This window comes from Aquarana catesbeiana, linkage group LG10 (assembly GCF_042186555.1).
Source record: "Aquarana catesbeiana isolate 2022-GZ linkage group LG10, ASM4218655v1, whole genome shotgun sequence".
NCBI classification, from domain to species: Eukaryota; Metazoa; Chordata; class Amphibia; order Anura; family Ranidae; genus Aquarana; species Aquarana catesbeiana.
In genome coordinates, this window is record NC_133333.1 from 153,049,685 (window position 1) to 153,063,839 (window position 14,155).

Genomic DNA, 14,155 nt, shown 5'->3' on the forward strand with positions numbered 1-14,155 from the left:
GTAACTGTAATTGTTAATAAGTTTTAAATAAAGAAGAAAAACGTTTTTACGCTACGTGGGGCCCATTTTCTTTTTGATTCCCACGAGGTTAACCCTTGGATTACAGACCGCAGCAAGGAAACATTGATCGGAGCCTGTCCAGGGGATTCCTTGGTCTCGGAGACTGCTTAAGCTTGTTTGACCTCTCTTATTGTATGATAATGAGGGTCAACATCTTTTGGTGAGTAGGGACCTTTACTTCAATTACCAGTCGATTGGGGACACCTTTTCAACCTTATATCATCAGTGTGTGGGATTGCAACGAAGAGCGCACAAACATATATATATATTTTTTCTAAGGAGTTTATTCACCGTTTTAGTTATGGACTTTTAAGTTAGTATAGTTCTTGCACGTAAATTACACAATTTCCATGATTGCACTATTTATGGATGTACAAGTCACTAATTGCTAACTGCATGCGCTGTTTGTTCACGGGATTTCTCTGACATTATTATTCACTATTAATCACATGATTTGAGACAGCTGTTGCACAAATATTTTAGATATTCATTTTCAAGGCGCGAGTATCTAAGTAAAGATTACATGGTCTCTCGCTACTGTGTGCAATGTAGGTGTATGACATCATTTGAGAAGTCTGTGCCTTATCAGTAAGATAAGAGCAAACTCTGCTAATGTAAAGGACAAATAAGGCTGCACACATAAAATATGTTGCAAATGATACATAGAAAATTTGATTTTAAAAGTACAGTTTAATAAAACACTTTAGCTGTTCATGTCTATATGGTTATGTAAAAAATATTAAAAAGTTGTAGGCTCTCCCCTGATAGAAATATGGAGTCTGCCATTTCTGATTTCACATAGTTGCCTGGCTGTCATGCTGAGTCGCTATCCCAGAACAAGGAAACAGGGTCAGCAAAATAGTCAGACAACTAAAATGTTTAGAAAAAAATCAACAATGACTTTATTTCTCCTAGGATGGTCTTCATATAACACCATACATGGGGTTGGCTATGATCCAGAGAATACAAAAAGACATCATACCACAAAGTGGATTAAAGCAATATCTATTTTCTGAATTAGTGAAAAAGTCCATAGACATATTACAATGTATGTTACAATGTTACATTGTTACAAAAAAGGTAACAGGCACTGCAGCATTAATTGTTGGCATTATACATTTCAGCTAAAATATACACATTATAGAAAGTACTTTTACGTAGACAATATCACTGGGGTGTGATCACAAAGACATTTTATGATTCAACATCATTTCTGAGTAACAACATCCTGTGCTGGTCAGAAGGTATGTAGATTTTAACAGTGCTACATAGTGCCTGGAGAACTTTGCAAGAAAAAATATTCTTTGTCCAATGGCTGGGTGCTCAACCTGTGGCCCTCCAGCTGTTGCGGAACTACAAGTCCCATGAGGCATTGCAAGGCTAACAGTTACAAGCATAACTCCCAAAGGCAAATGCATTATGGGACTTGTAGTTCCGCAACAGCTGGAGGGCCACAGGTTGAGCACCCTAAGTCTTGTTTTGTGTTCATACAGACTATACAACATAAATATTTTCCAGCAGACAACAATCATGAGGACTCCTTGACATGAAATGTTCCTGGTATGCTCCCAAGTAGCGATAAAGGAACCAACAACACAAACCCAAAAAATTCAGAGATTGCAACTCCTGATCTCCTTCATAAATGCAGTCTGCAGCAATGCTAATCTTCTTGCTTTAAGCATGGTACACACTATGAGGTTTTTTTCATTCAACCCAGTGGGTTGAACATAAAAAAAATTGTTAGCTCTGGTCAGAGCCACTGTACTAACTATGCAAAGTTAGGACAGCGATCTCCCCCTGCTAAGCTGTTGTGTTCTGACAGGGGGATGGCCCCTTACCAAAAGACTCCGATCAGCGTCATTGGCTGAGAGTACTGATCGGGAGTCGATAGGCTGCCGGTTTTCCAGCATGTACGTCTGACAGAGGCCGGCTTCTGTTGGACAGGGTAGCATACACACGGGCCTAGTGTCAGCATTTTTTTTTTTAAACCTGCCTGTCTTCCAACATTCGGCCCGTGTATACAGGGCTTTAGTCTGTTCTGAGTCACTTATCTACAACAAATATGCAGGTAGTGAAGAACCCCTGCGATGTACACTTCTTTCAGATCAGTGACTCCAAACAGAAGATCAACATTTCATTCAGAGAGCTTTTTTTCAGAATGGGATTACCTATGACAGCCCCAATCTTCTTTCATGACAAATTTAATTTAAGCATAGCCTTCAGTTTCCTTATAAAATTGATATCATGAGACAGAACAGTGGGGCTCCATTCACACTTGTAGGACTGCAAAGTTGCACCGACTTTGGAGTGCAACTTCAGTGCAACTTAGACGCAACTTTGATGTTACTTTGGATGGGTGTAACTTGGATAAGACTTTGGCTTTGACCAGTCATAATGGACAACTGTTGCATTGTAAATCATTCAGGTACGACTTTCATGCAACTTTTGAGGGATAACATTGAAGTCTATGGCCCTCAAGTTGTATGAAAGTCAAACCAAAGTGGTGCATTAACTACTTTGAAGATGCTGCAACTTTAAGTCACACATATATGAACAGTTATTGTTGGAAAACATGGGGAACAACTTGTCATGCAACTTTGATATCCAAAGATCCCAAAGTTGCACAAGTGTGAATGGAGCCTAAAATATTCAGTTTTGCAGTATTCATCCCAATCTTATTCTATTATACCTGTACAGAAGTATCTTATATCGTCTGAGAAAAGCTCACATATCTGTCTATAGTTTCTTATGACAGCAAGTATAAATGTTTCCCAATAGGTACAGTAGACAATTCAGCAGTCTGAACAGTTATAACTGAAAGTATGAGATAAAAGCCATTTTCAATGTTTATTGAATTGGCCATAAAAATAGAGCTATGCTAAGTAATTAGCTCTTCTCTACTTTTACGTGCCATTGCTTAGAAACCCAATCTTATTTCATATAAATATATTAAACTGTGGCTCTCCAGCTATTGCCGACTACAGACTAAGCTGCAAATGCACCATGCGACTGGGTTCTCTTCCCGCATGGGAGTTACAGGTTGTCAGCATTGTCACTGTTTTTCCCAAACAGCAGTTTTGCACTGGATGCTGCTTTCTCTTATCAAGGACAGTATTCTGTTGTCCCTTCACACAGAGAATGCATGTACAGGTACTATATACTATCATAGTCACACTTTCCATATACTGCACAAATGCCTAAATCCAATATCAAGAAAAACAAAAAATATAATGCCATCATAAGCTGCAAAGCAGAGGACCCAGTACCCAGTATAGCCCAATTCTCCATGACCAGGAACTGCAACTCAAGGTTTTGTGTGGAGGGTTCAACCCATGTTTAACCATATGACAGGGTAGGGCCCTAGGCAGAACGAGAATAGAGCCCTCTTTTAATATCTCTCTTTTCAGCTCTATTTTTGCATCAACTTATGTATTTTGCTTCTAAATTAATTTTGTTTTTACACTGGTAAATAGCTGGCCAACGTCTACCTTTTAGTATACTGTACATTGATATGCTTTAGGTGATGGACTGAATTGTCAGAATAGAATTATAATGACAACTGGTGAAAAACATAGGTGTGTTACTCTTATCCTGTATGTATTCATAGGCATCTGGTTGCAAATATGCAAGGATGCCTACTCATTCAAGCCTCATCAATCTTTTTTCCCAATGACTTCACTTCCAAAGCACATTCACTCTAGCCCTAGCCTAGAATATTCTCTCATAGCACGTGCTATCACAATCATTTTGCAACTTTCGTTTTCTTTTCAGTAACATCTGTTCACCTGCATTATGTTCATAAGACTAGTGTTATTTTAATACATAAAAGAAATTCATCTTGTATACAGCACATATTTCCATCCCATGTCTCCTAGTGGGGTTGGTAATAATAGTTGGTTGAATCAGGACATTTCAGCCAAGTCTTCATTTTGCTTTGCCATAGAATCAGGGTCCTCTGCTGAGAAATTATTAGGTTGAGACATATTCTCTTTTATCCAGGTCTTAGTATACTGTATCTAGTAATAGACACATTTAACTGGACTAGTTCTGTAATGTTAAAGATGTTTCATAGCTTGGATAAGCTACAAAACTTCTTCAACATTATGGTACAAGTACAGTTGATTGTGACTAATGGCCCGTACACACAACCCGAATATCGTACGAAAACTCGTCCGAGGAAGACTCGTACGATTTTCGGATCGTGTGTACACTACTTTCGAGAGCCGATCACGACAGTTCATCCAATATTATTAGGTCGGACAAGAACGAAAATTTTCCTCGTACAATACCAGATTGTACGATTTTCGTTTAGTCAGTATAGTTGTCGTCCGAAAATACAATACAAATACATTACAACACATGACATCACTTCCGATTTTTTTTTTTTTCTGTTGCACGAGAATTTTTGTGGCTTTAGTTACCTATTCAATTTCTACTTGCGACTATTAAGCGAAAAAAGTCGTTTGATATTCGGATGGTGTGTACGGGCCATAACTACAACTAGATATATCCAGCTGAAATGTATCTTTCCATCTCCAGTCTAGTCTATCTGGTGGTCGCCTCTCATTTGGAAGTGATTGAACACCTCAAGTAAGTGCCTTCTAGGTGGCATTGGAATAGACCACTCAAGCCATCAGAACTGTATGCCAAAATATTTGGTAACATTTCTTATTCTTTTATGGATAATACAGACATTGCTTTGACTTCTGTAGAAAGGAGTATACAGCATTCTGAATTTAAAGCAATAACAATTTTACTAGTAATACTTTTGCTCTGTGAGTACTGTCAAAATTTGGCACAAAAATTAGTAATTGTCATACAGATTTGGGCCTATCCTTGGGGTAACTTCGGAGAGCATGGCTGCTACCAGGTCAATGAGGTCAGCTGGTGTGTCATCTCATTACATACTGTATATGCAGATATACAGTATGAAATGAATATATCATGCATATTCCATTCGGTTATCTGCTGTTTGAGTATGCAATAGGCTTATTAAGTTTAATTAAAATGAGTATTAGACTTTAGCCTGAGACATTAGAAGGTATTCAGATTTTACACCAGGACTCCAAGGCTTTTAGTTCTGCCTCTGGACCTAAGCATAATGATCACATAACTTAGACTTAGTGTTTAATGTTTAAATTTAAACTTATATTTCATTACAATTTACATTTATAATAATCGTAACATCTTTGATCGTGTTTTCTTGCAATGTGATCTTAGAACACATGGCTGCTTTGCTCTCTTTTGTTCACCATGTGACTGGTGAAGGGTCACCTTTTCTATAATACTGTTGAGGTCATATGTAAATACTTTAATCAGAACCTGGCACCAGCAGCCTATAGCTGACCATATGTGTCCACACACAGGGCTACTGGGAATCTGACAATCAGCTCAACGAAGACATTGTAGGCAATTTTCTAAAGAATGCTGTAAACTGAACTGGGTACATGATTTAAAGTTGCTGGCTTACACTGAGACCAGTTCACAGTTTATTACATCAGTTTATTAGATCCCAAAGAGGAGATGAGATGTCAAAGGATTTTTTTCCTTCAAGGACAGATCTTGAGTCACTTTCCCCTTGAAGGATGTCACAAGGTCATTGGATGACAGGAGCTGAGCGATCGTTGGTAACTGTCCTCTTCAGTTTAACATGAGCAAATGGGTTGCTTCTTTAAAAAGAAAAAACAAAAAGGTTGTAGAGACTAAATACAATCAACGGCTATACATTTTTTATTTATACAGCTTGAAGCCTGCAGCAGAAATCTAACATGGAGGCAGTGGCCATACTGGGGGAAAAGGCATGGTGGTCCACCCCAGGTACAGCCATGCTGGGGGTACTTTAGGACAGCACCCCCTTTCAGATGCACAATACTGTGTTGCATGTGGCTCTACAGGAAAACCCCCAGCAGCTCTGTCAGACCTCAGATACAGAGGCAGCACAAAATAGAAGAAAGCCTTCCAAGGAACTCTTTGGCTCATATGTGTCACATGACACATTCAGGAGAACCTTCTTTGCTGGGTGCACTTCTATCTGAGGTCTAGTAAGTATTTTAATGGAAGAAGGAAGTTTGCTAGGGAAAGAGGGTCTGCTGAGGTAGGGGGAGTTTTGCTGGGGGTTAAGGGTTTTTGCTAGTGTGGGGTTTTCTGGGGTGGGGGGAGGAGGGGTTTTTTTTGGTGGGAGGTTTTGCTTAGGGAGGGGGATTTTTGCTGGTAAAGGTTTCTGCTGGAGGAATGTTTTTTTGTTTCTGCTGGTTGGGGATTTTGCTAGGGAATGAATTGGAATTGGAGGGGGGTGGGGGGAGAAAGGAAAAACATTTGGCCATATATGGTCACATTCGCCCATTTAGTGTCCGAATTTAGTTATGAATGCCCATTTGTTATCTGTAGATTGTCACAATTGCTCATTATTTTATAAGAGGCTGTTTTCTGCATGCATATTGCAATGATTTCCTATTTGCTGCCTACATATTGTAACAGCTGACTGATTGCTGATGTTATTGTAATTGTATTATATACAATTTTCCATATGGTGCCAACTTTGTTTTCTGGATAGCCATTTTATGAGTATGTATTGCAGATGATCATTTTACTATTATTTAGTCCCTGTCACTATCAAAGCACGCAACTATTATTCTTATGTTTTGCCATGGTACGCAAAGTGCACTGCTATTAAACCCTGGAATTTTATGTTACTTAGCATGCCATTACTGTCCTCGTCAGTGGCTGATGATGCTCAATATTTTGGGGGGAGCGCGCAAGCCAATGCCAACCCCCCCCCCGCACGGGAGACGGATGGGAATGCGGCGATCCCCCCACAGGAGACTAATGGGAATGCGACACGCGCCCCTCGGGAGAAGGACAGGAATGCGGCTGAGTGCTCTGTGCCCTGAGTCCACGCTTTTTTGCAGCCAATTAGAGCCTCAGGCTCTAATCGTGTGCATAAAAAAAAAAAAAAAACCCTATTGAAATCCATGTGTCTGGCATCCTGTATGTAGATTAGGGGGCCAGACGCATGGATGGGGGCGGCGCCCATGCGCCCCCTATGGACGGGCCGCCACTGGTCCCTGTGTTTCTCTGTGGTGCACTATGTGCCACTATTAAAACCTTTTTGTTTTCATTTGTATAGAGTGTAGTTTGTTTTTTGTTTTTTTTTGGGGGGGTTTGTGGCGGCTCACTACATGTGCTGTTATTTCAACTTAAATGCTTGTTTGCGCTTACCTGGAAGGAGATGATGCGGGGCTTCCAAATTGATTTGCTAACTGAAATAGAAAATCAAATATAATTTTGTTGTTTGTAAAACACCAGCTGCATTGCACATTTTGTCTAATTCATTTTTGTAACTAATAAAATGTATATATAGGAATCAGCGCCTATTCCCTATATTCACAAGCGCTAATGGATATGGTGAAAAGAGAACAATAGCCAATTAAGGCAAACAGCTGCTACCTTAAAACCTACACCAGGGCTCTAAAATGACAATTAAACACACACAATAATAGGCAGCGCTTAAAGACAATCACAAATATTCATGCGATACATACAAAATCAATATAGTGCATCAATTTAAAAGTCCATAATAAATATATTTGCAAAAGTCCATAGGATACGCCAAAGTGTGGTTACTTTTCTATGAGTGGAAAATAGAAAAACTATCACCGACACCACCACACATGTAGAGCCAGGTGAGTACTTGCATCCCCTCTGAATAAAACTCTTACAAGAAGGTATAAGATAAAAGGCAAGCAAATGACACTTGTTTAAATCATGATGTATCCAATCTCCCAGGACCAGCTGTATTACTGGCAATCGATCACACACACTTTTGCTCGTATCAGGTCATATGAGGAAAAAAAGAACACATTCCATAGTGCAATCCTGTTTATAACCATTTATTTCCTCATAAAAAGGCATGACCCAAGATGTTAGGTGTCTCCTACTGCAATCAGCTTTACTATCCAGCGGTAGTGAGTCCTGTGTCCTCGGACAGAGTGCTGGGGTGAATGCAGGTCATCACTAAGCCACACCCTAACGTTTCGTCATTATCGACATCATCAGAGGGCGAAGCACAGAGAAAGTTTCTCTGTGATACAAAGTTTCTCTGTGATGCAACGCTTTATGATTTTTATATTGATGTAAGTGCAAGACCTAAAGGGGGATTTTTATATGAGGAAATACAGTTTTTTCTGCTAATTTTTTGTTCTGATGTCACAGGGACAGGAAGCGAGAAAAAAAATCACCTCAATAGGTTCAGAGGCAAAAAAAAAAATGTTGCAAAAAACAAAACAAAAAAAAAAACTATTGGCTAGGGGTAGGCTTAAACAACTGCATTCACTCATAGGTTTGTATTGAGGCGATAACAATAGGCAGAATGGGAACACCCAGAAACACCTTTGTGAGACACCAAGGCATGTGGGTGAGTAGTAATAGTAGTCACATTTAATTTGGACTATAATGATGAAGACATTTTGCTGCTCATCCATCCAGGTTCTCCAGTTCTTGAGTGTCAGGGACATAACCAAAAACTGAAAGCGGCTTGGATGAGAGGTTTCATCTTTTTATTATTACAAAACAAGTTCAGCTGAATGTGACAAACTATCTATACCTTGAACTGGTGAACTGACACTTCATCTGTGAATAAAATATCACTTTTGGCTGGATTGACCTTTTAATTAATGCCTACTAGTGGAAAACATACCTGCACCAGGTCCGGGCTGATCATGCTGTATGGCCGCTGCCGGAAGGTGCTTGTACGCGGTGAAGGTGTGTATCTTACTGCTTCTAGCCGAAGATGTTCAGATTCTGGGATTGTAACACCAACTTTGTCCAGATTTCCAGTGCTGCTACTGTTTAATTTACTAAGAGGAAAACTGGAAATACAAATAATTATGGGGTATAGGGTTACACAATATATTGCCACAGAGAGTTCTTCTTACCAGGAAAGATACAGTATATATATGGGTTATAGGGTTACACAATATATTGCCACAGAGAGTTCTCACCAAGCAAGATATATGCTCACTAGAATTATCAATAAATGCATTATTATGTTTAAGCAATGTCCCCGTATCAATGAATCGCCACTTGCTTGCAGACATCAGGCCATGTAGGTGCAAGCTCAGGAGTTGACCATTGCAAGCATTGGAAAAGGTAATTATTATACAAGGATAAAGTGCTGGAAAACCTGTGGGAGCATTCAGGTGTGCTCAAAGCATCAAGCCTTTCTTGCAATGGTGGTGCAGCAATTACAAACAAGCAGTGTCAGATTTCTGACCGAGCTTTGTTCTCTGTGGAAAAGTTGTCTATACAAGACCAGCCCAGAGAAATTTGGTGATGACTGGAAGATGCAGCAACTAACTCACTGTTGCAGCCTATGTTATCTCAATGGAACATTCATCATCAACTAGAAAAATCCAGCCTGGTTGATCAAGTCTTCCCCTAATATGCCTCCATATCAATCATCACTTGCTTGCAGACATCAGGCCATGTAGGTGCAAGCTCAGGAGTGATAATGACCATTGAAAGCATCAGAAAAGTGCTGGAAAACCTCTGGGAGCAGTACATACTTGCATACAGTTGTGCTCATAAGTTTACATACCCTGGCAGAATTTATGCTTTCTTGGCCATTTTTCAGAGAATATGAATGATAACACTTAAACTTTTCTTTCACTCATGGTTAGTGTTTGGCTGAAGCCATTTATTATCAATCAACTTTACTCTTTTTAAATCATAATGGCAACAGAAACTACCCAAATAAACCCTGATCAAAAGTTTACATACCCCAGTTCTTAATACCGTGTATTTCCCTCTTTAACATCAATGACAGCTTGATGTTGTTTGTGATATTTGTGAATGAGGCTCTTTATCTTCTCAGATGGTAAAACTGACCATTCCTCTTGGCAAAAATCCTCCAGTTCCTGTAAATTCCTGGGCTGTCTTGCATGAACTGCACGCTTGAGATCTCCCCAGAGGCCACTCCAGAGCCTTCACTTTATTCTGCTGTAGCCAATGACCGGTCAACTTGGCCTTGTGTTTTGGATCATTGTCATGTTGGAAAGTCCAAGTACATCCCATACACAGCTTCCTGACTGAGAATGCAAATGTTCCTCCAGTATTTTTTGATAACATACTGCATTCATCTTGCCATCAATTTTGACCAAATGTCCTGTCCCTTTGTAGCTCACACATCCCCAAAACATCAGCGATCCACCTCCGTACCTTTCATCATAGGCCTTGTTGACTCCTCTCCAAATGTAGCGTTTATGGTTGTGGCCAAAAAGCTCAATTTTGGTCTCATCACTCCAAATGGCGTATTGTAAGCGGGATACTTTGTGGCATTTGCATAGTAATACCACAAAGTATCCCACTTACAATACATATCCAGCATTCAGACTTTATAAAGAATCCAACAAGAAATGTAAGGGTGCGATAAGGACGGCTAGGATAGAACATGAAAGACACATAGTGGAGGAGAGCAAAAAAAATCCCAAGAAATTCTTTAAGGATGTAAACAGTAAAAAAGGGAGGACAGACCATCCCATAAAGAATGAGGAAGGACATCTGGTTAGAAAGGATGGGGAGATATTGAAGGTATTGAATTCTCCTCTTCACGAGGGAATCGGGGGGCTTCAGTAACCAAAGCTGCAGTGTTTATCCTCATGACACATCACAGGAAGCACCTCCATGAATAACAAAGGACAGAATTAAAATTAGACTTGGGAAACTTAACATTAATAAATCACCAGGACCAGATGGCTTGCATCCAAGTACTTAGGGAACTCAGTCAAGTAATTGCCAGACCATTGTTCCTAATTTTTACTGACAGTCTACTGACTGGAATGGTACCAGATGATTGGAGAAAAGCCAATGTAGCACCAATATTTAAAAAGGGCCCAAAATGCATCCCTGGGAATTACAGACCAGTTAGCCTAACATCAATCGTATGTAAACTCTTGGAGGGGATGATAAGGAACTATATACAAGATTTTAGTAATGAGAACGGTATCATTAGCAGTAATCAGCATGGATTCATGAAGAATTGTTCTTGCCAAACCAATCTATTAACTTTCTATGAGGAGGTGAGTTGCCATCTAGATAAAGGAAGGCCCATAGACGTGGTGTATCTGGATTTTGCAAAAGCATTTGACACAGTCCCCCATAAAGGTTTACTGTACAAAATAAGGTCCGTTGGCATGGACCATAGGGTGAGTACATGGATTGAAAACTGGCTTCAAGGGCGAGTTCAGAGGGTGGTGATAAATGGGGAGTACTCGGAATGGTCAGGGGTGGGTAGTAGGGGTCCCACAGGATTCCGTGCTGGGACCAATCCTGTTTAATTTGTTCATAAACGACCTGGAGGATGAGGTAAACAGTTCAATCTCTGTATTTGTGGACAATACTAAGCTAAGCAGGGCAATAACTTCTCTGCAGGATGTGGAAACCTTGCAAAAGGATCTGAAGAAATTAATGGGGTGGGCAACTACATGGCAAATAAGGTTCAATGTAGAAAAATGTAAAATAATGCATTTGGCTGGCAAAAATATGAATGCAATCTATACACTGGGGGGAGAACCTCTGGGAGAATCTAGGATGGAAAAGGACCTGGGGGTCCTAGTAGATGATAGGCTCAGCAATGGCATGCAATGCCAAGCTGCTGCTAACAAAGCAAACAGAATATTGGCATGCATTAAAAAGGGAATTAATTCCAGAGATAAAATGATAATTCTCTACAAGACTCTGGACCGGCCGCACCTAGAGTATGCTGTCCAGTTCTGGGCACCAGTCCTCAGGAAGGATGTACTGGAAATAGAGCGAGTACAAAGAAGGGCAACAAAGCTAATAAAGGGTCTGGAGGATATTAGTGAGGAAAGGTTGCGAGCACTGAACCTATTCTCTCTGGAGAAGAGACGCTTGAGAGGGGATATGATTTCAATTTACAAATACCGTACTGGTGACCCCACAATAGAGATAAAACTTTTTCACGGAAGGGAGTTTAATAAAACTCGTTGCCACTCATTAAAATTAGAAGAAAAGAGGTTTAACCTTAAACTACGTAGAGGGTTCTTTACTGTAAGAGCGACAAGGATGTGGAATTCCCTGCCACAGGCGGTGGTCTCAGCGGGGAGCATCGATAGTTTCAAGGAACTATTAGATAAGCACCTGAACGACCACAACATACAGGGATATACAAGGTAATACTGACATATAATCACACACATAGGTTGGACTTGATGGACTTGTGTCTTTTTTCAACCTCACGTACTATGTAACTATGTACTAGCTTTCTTCTGGCGACTCGACCATGCAGCCCATCTTTCTTTAAGTGCCTCCTTATTGTGCATCTTGAAACAGCCACACCACATGTTTTCAGAGTCCTGTATTTCACCTGAAGTTATTTGTGGGTTTTTCTTTGCATCCTGAACAATTTTCCTGGCAGTTGTGGCTGAAATTTTAGTTGGTCTACCTGACTGTGGTTTGGTTTCAACAGAACCCCTCATTTTCCACTTCTTGATTAGAGTTTGAACACTGCTGATTGGTATTCTCAATTCCTTGGATATCTTTTTATATCCCTTTCCTGTTTTATACAGTTCAACTAACTTTCCCACAGATCCTTTGACAATTCTTTTGCTTTCCCCATGACTCAGAATCCAGAAACGTCAGTGCAGCACTGGATGAAAGGGTATGTCAGGAGTCCAGAAATGCATTGGCCTTTTATACACACACACTAATTACAAGCAAACTGATCACAGGTGGGGATGGTTACCTTTAATAGCCATTCAAACCCCTTTGTGTCAACTTGTGTTCATGTTATCAGGCCAAAATCACCAGGGTATGTAATCTTTTGATCAGGGTCATCTGGGTAGTTTCTATTGCCATTATGATTTAAAAAGAGTAAACACAGTTGATTTATAATAAATGGCTTCAGCCAAACACTAAACATGAGTAAAAAATGTTTTTGTATTATCATTCATATTCTCTGAAAAATGGCCAAGAAATAATAAATTCTGCCAGGGTATGTAAACTTATGAGTACAACTGTAGTTGGTAAGGTTGAATAAAGACAACAGTCCATCTAGTTCAACCTGTGTAGGTGTGTGTGTGTGTGTGTGTGTGTAGAAAAATAATTTCCCATAACCCTGTATATTGTTTTCGCTAAGATGTCCGTCCAAGAGTCTTTTAAAACTATCCATACTTCCAGCCGACACCACCGAGAGAGTTCCACATCCTTATCAACCTGACAGTGAAAAATCCCCTAGGCAGCTTAAAGCGGAGTTCCACCCAAAAGTGGAACTTTCACTCATCTGTCTCCTCCCCCCCCCCTCTGTTGCCACATTTGGCATCTTTCCGGGGGGGAGGGTGGGTACCTTTATTTGACAGGTACTCTGTTCCCACTTCTGCCGGACCTCGCCGCAGCAAGGTATGCCAGAGATCTGGCTCCCTCCTCTTCCCGCCACTGGGTCAGTAAGAGAGCACAGCGCGTTTCGCGCATGCACAGTAGGGACCCGGCCGTGAAGCCACAATGCTTTACTGCTGGGTTCCCTTACCGGCAATGGCGGTGGCAGCAACCAACAGCTGATGGATACATCAGCTGCGGTGCTGACATCGCTGGACTCCAGGACAGGTAAGTGTCCTAATTTTAGTAGTATGTGTAGCTGCTGGCTTTCCATTTTTGAAGGGATGGACAGAACTCTGCTTTAAGGTTAAACCCAGTCTCATCATGTGGCCCTGTGTCCTCTTACACTCCCTGGGACTGAAAAGTTTAATACTTATGCTGGGATTACCGTTGAGATATTTGTATAACGCTATCATATCTCCTCTCAAGCATCTCTTCTCCAGGGATCATACATTTAGCGCTTGTAGTCATTCCTCACAATTAAGGTCCTCCAGTCCCCATATTTGCAGAGAGAGAGAGAGAGAGAGAGAGAGAGAGAGAGGCAGAGAGAGAGAGATGCACTGTGAAATGTTGAGAGAGAGATTATACAGATTGCAGCACCTTAATTCTTCCACTCCACAGCCTTTCACTTCTCCTTTTCTCCTGCAATCCTGCTGCCCTCACTCGTGACTCTGCATGCAGACTAGTGGGCGGAGCTGGCGCCCCA

At 40.6% G+C, this 14,155-nt stretch overlaps 1 protein-coding gene across 1 annotated transcript in view; it reads right to left on the reverse strand.

The window, feature by feature from the left end:
• Positions 1 to 1,049: 1,049 nt before the first annotated feature.
• The window catches only part of LOC141110946 (BAR/IMD domain-containing adapter protein 2-like), a 291,276-nt gene continuing 278,170 nt past the window's right edge, over positions 1,050 to 14,155 (reverse strand). Inside the window, exons 13-15 of the mRNA XM_073602762.1 lie at positions 8,756 to 8,927; positions 7,279 to 7,319; positions 1,050 to 5,729 (exon numbers count right to left, since the gene is read on the reverse strand). Of these exons, the coding sequence (XP_073458863.1) occupies positions 5,657 to 5,729; positions 7,279 to 7,319; positions 8,756 to 8,927 (286 nt within the window). The 3' untranslated portion in view covers positions 1,050 to 5,656. The remainder of the gene's footprint in view (positions 5,730 to 7,278; positions 7,320 to 8,755; positions 8,928 to 14,155) is intronic.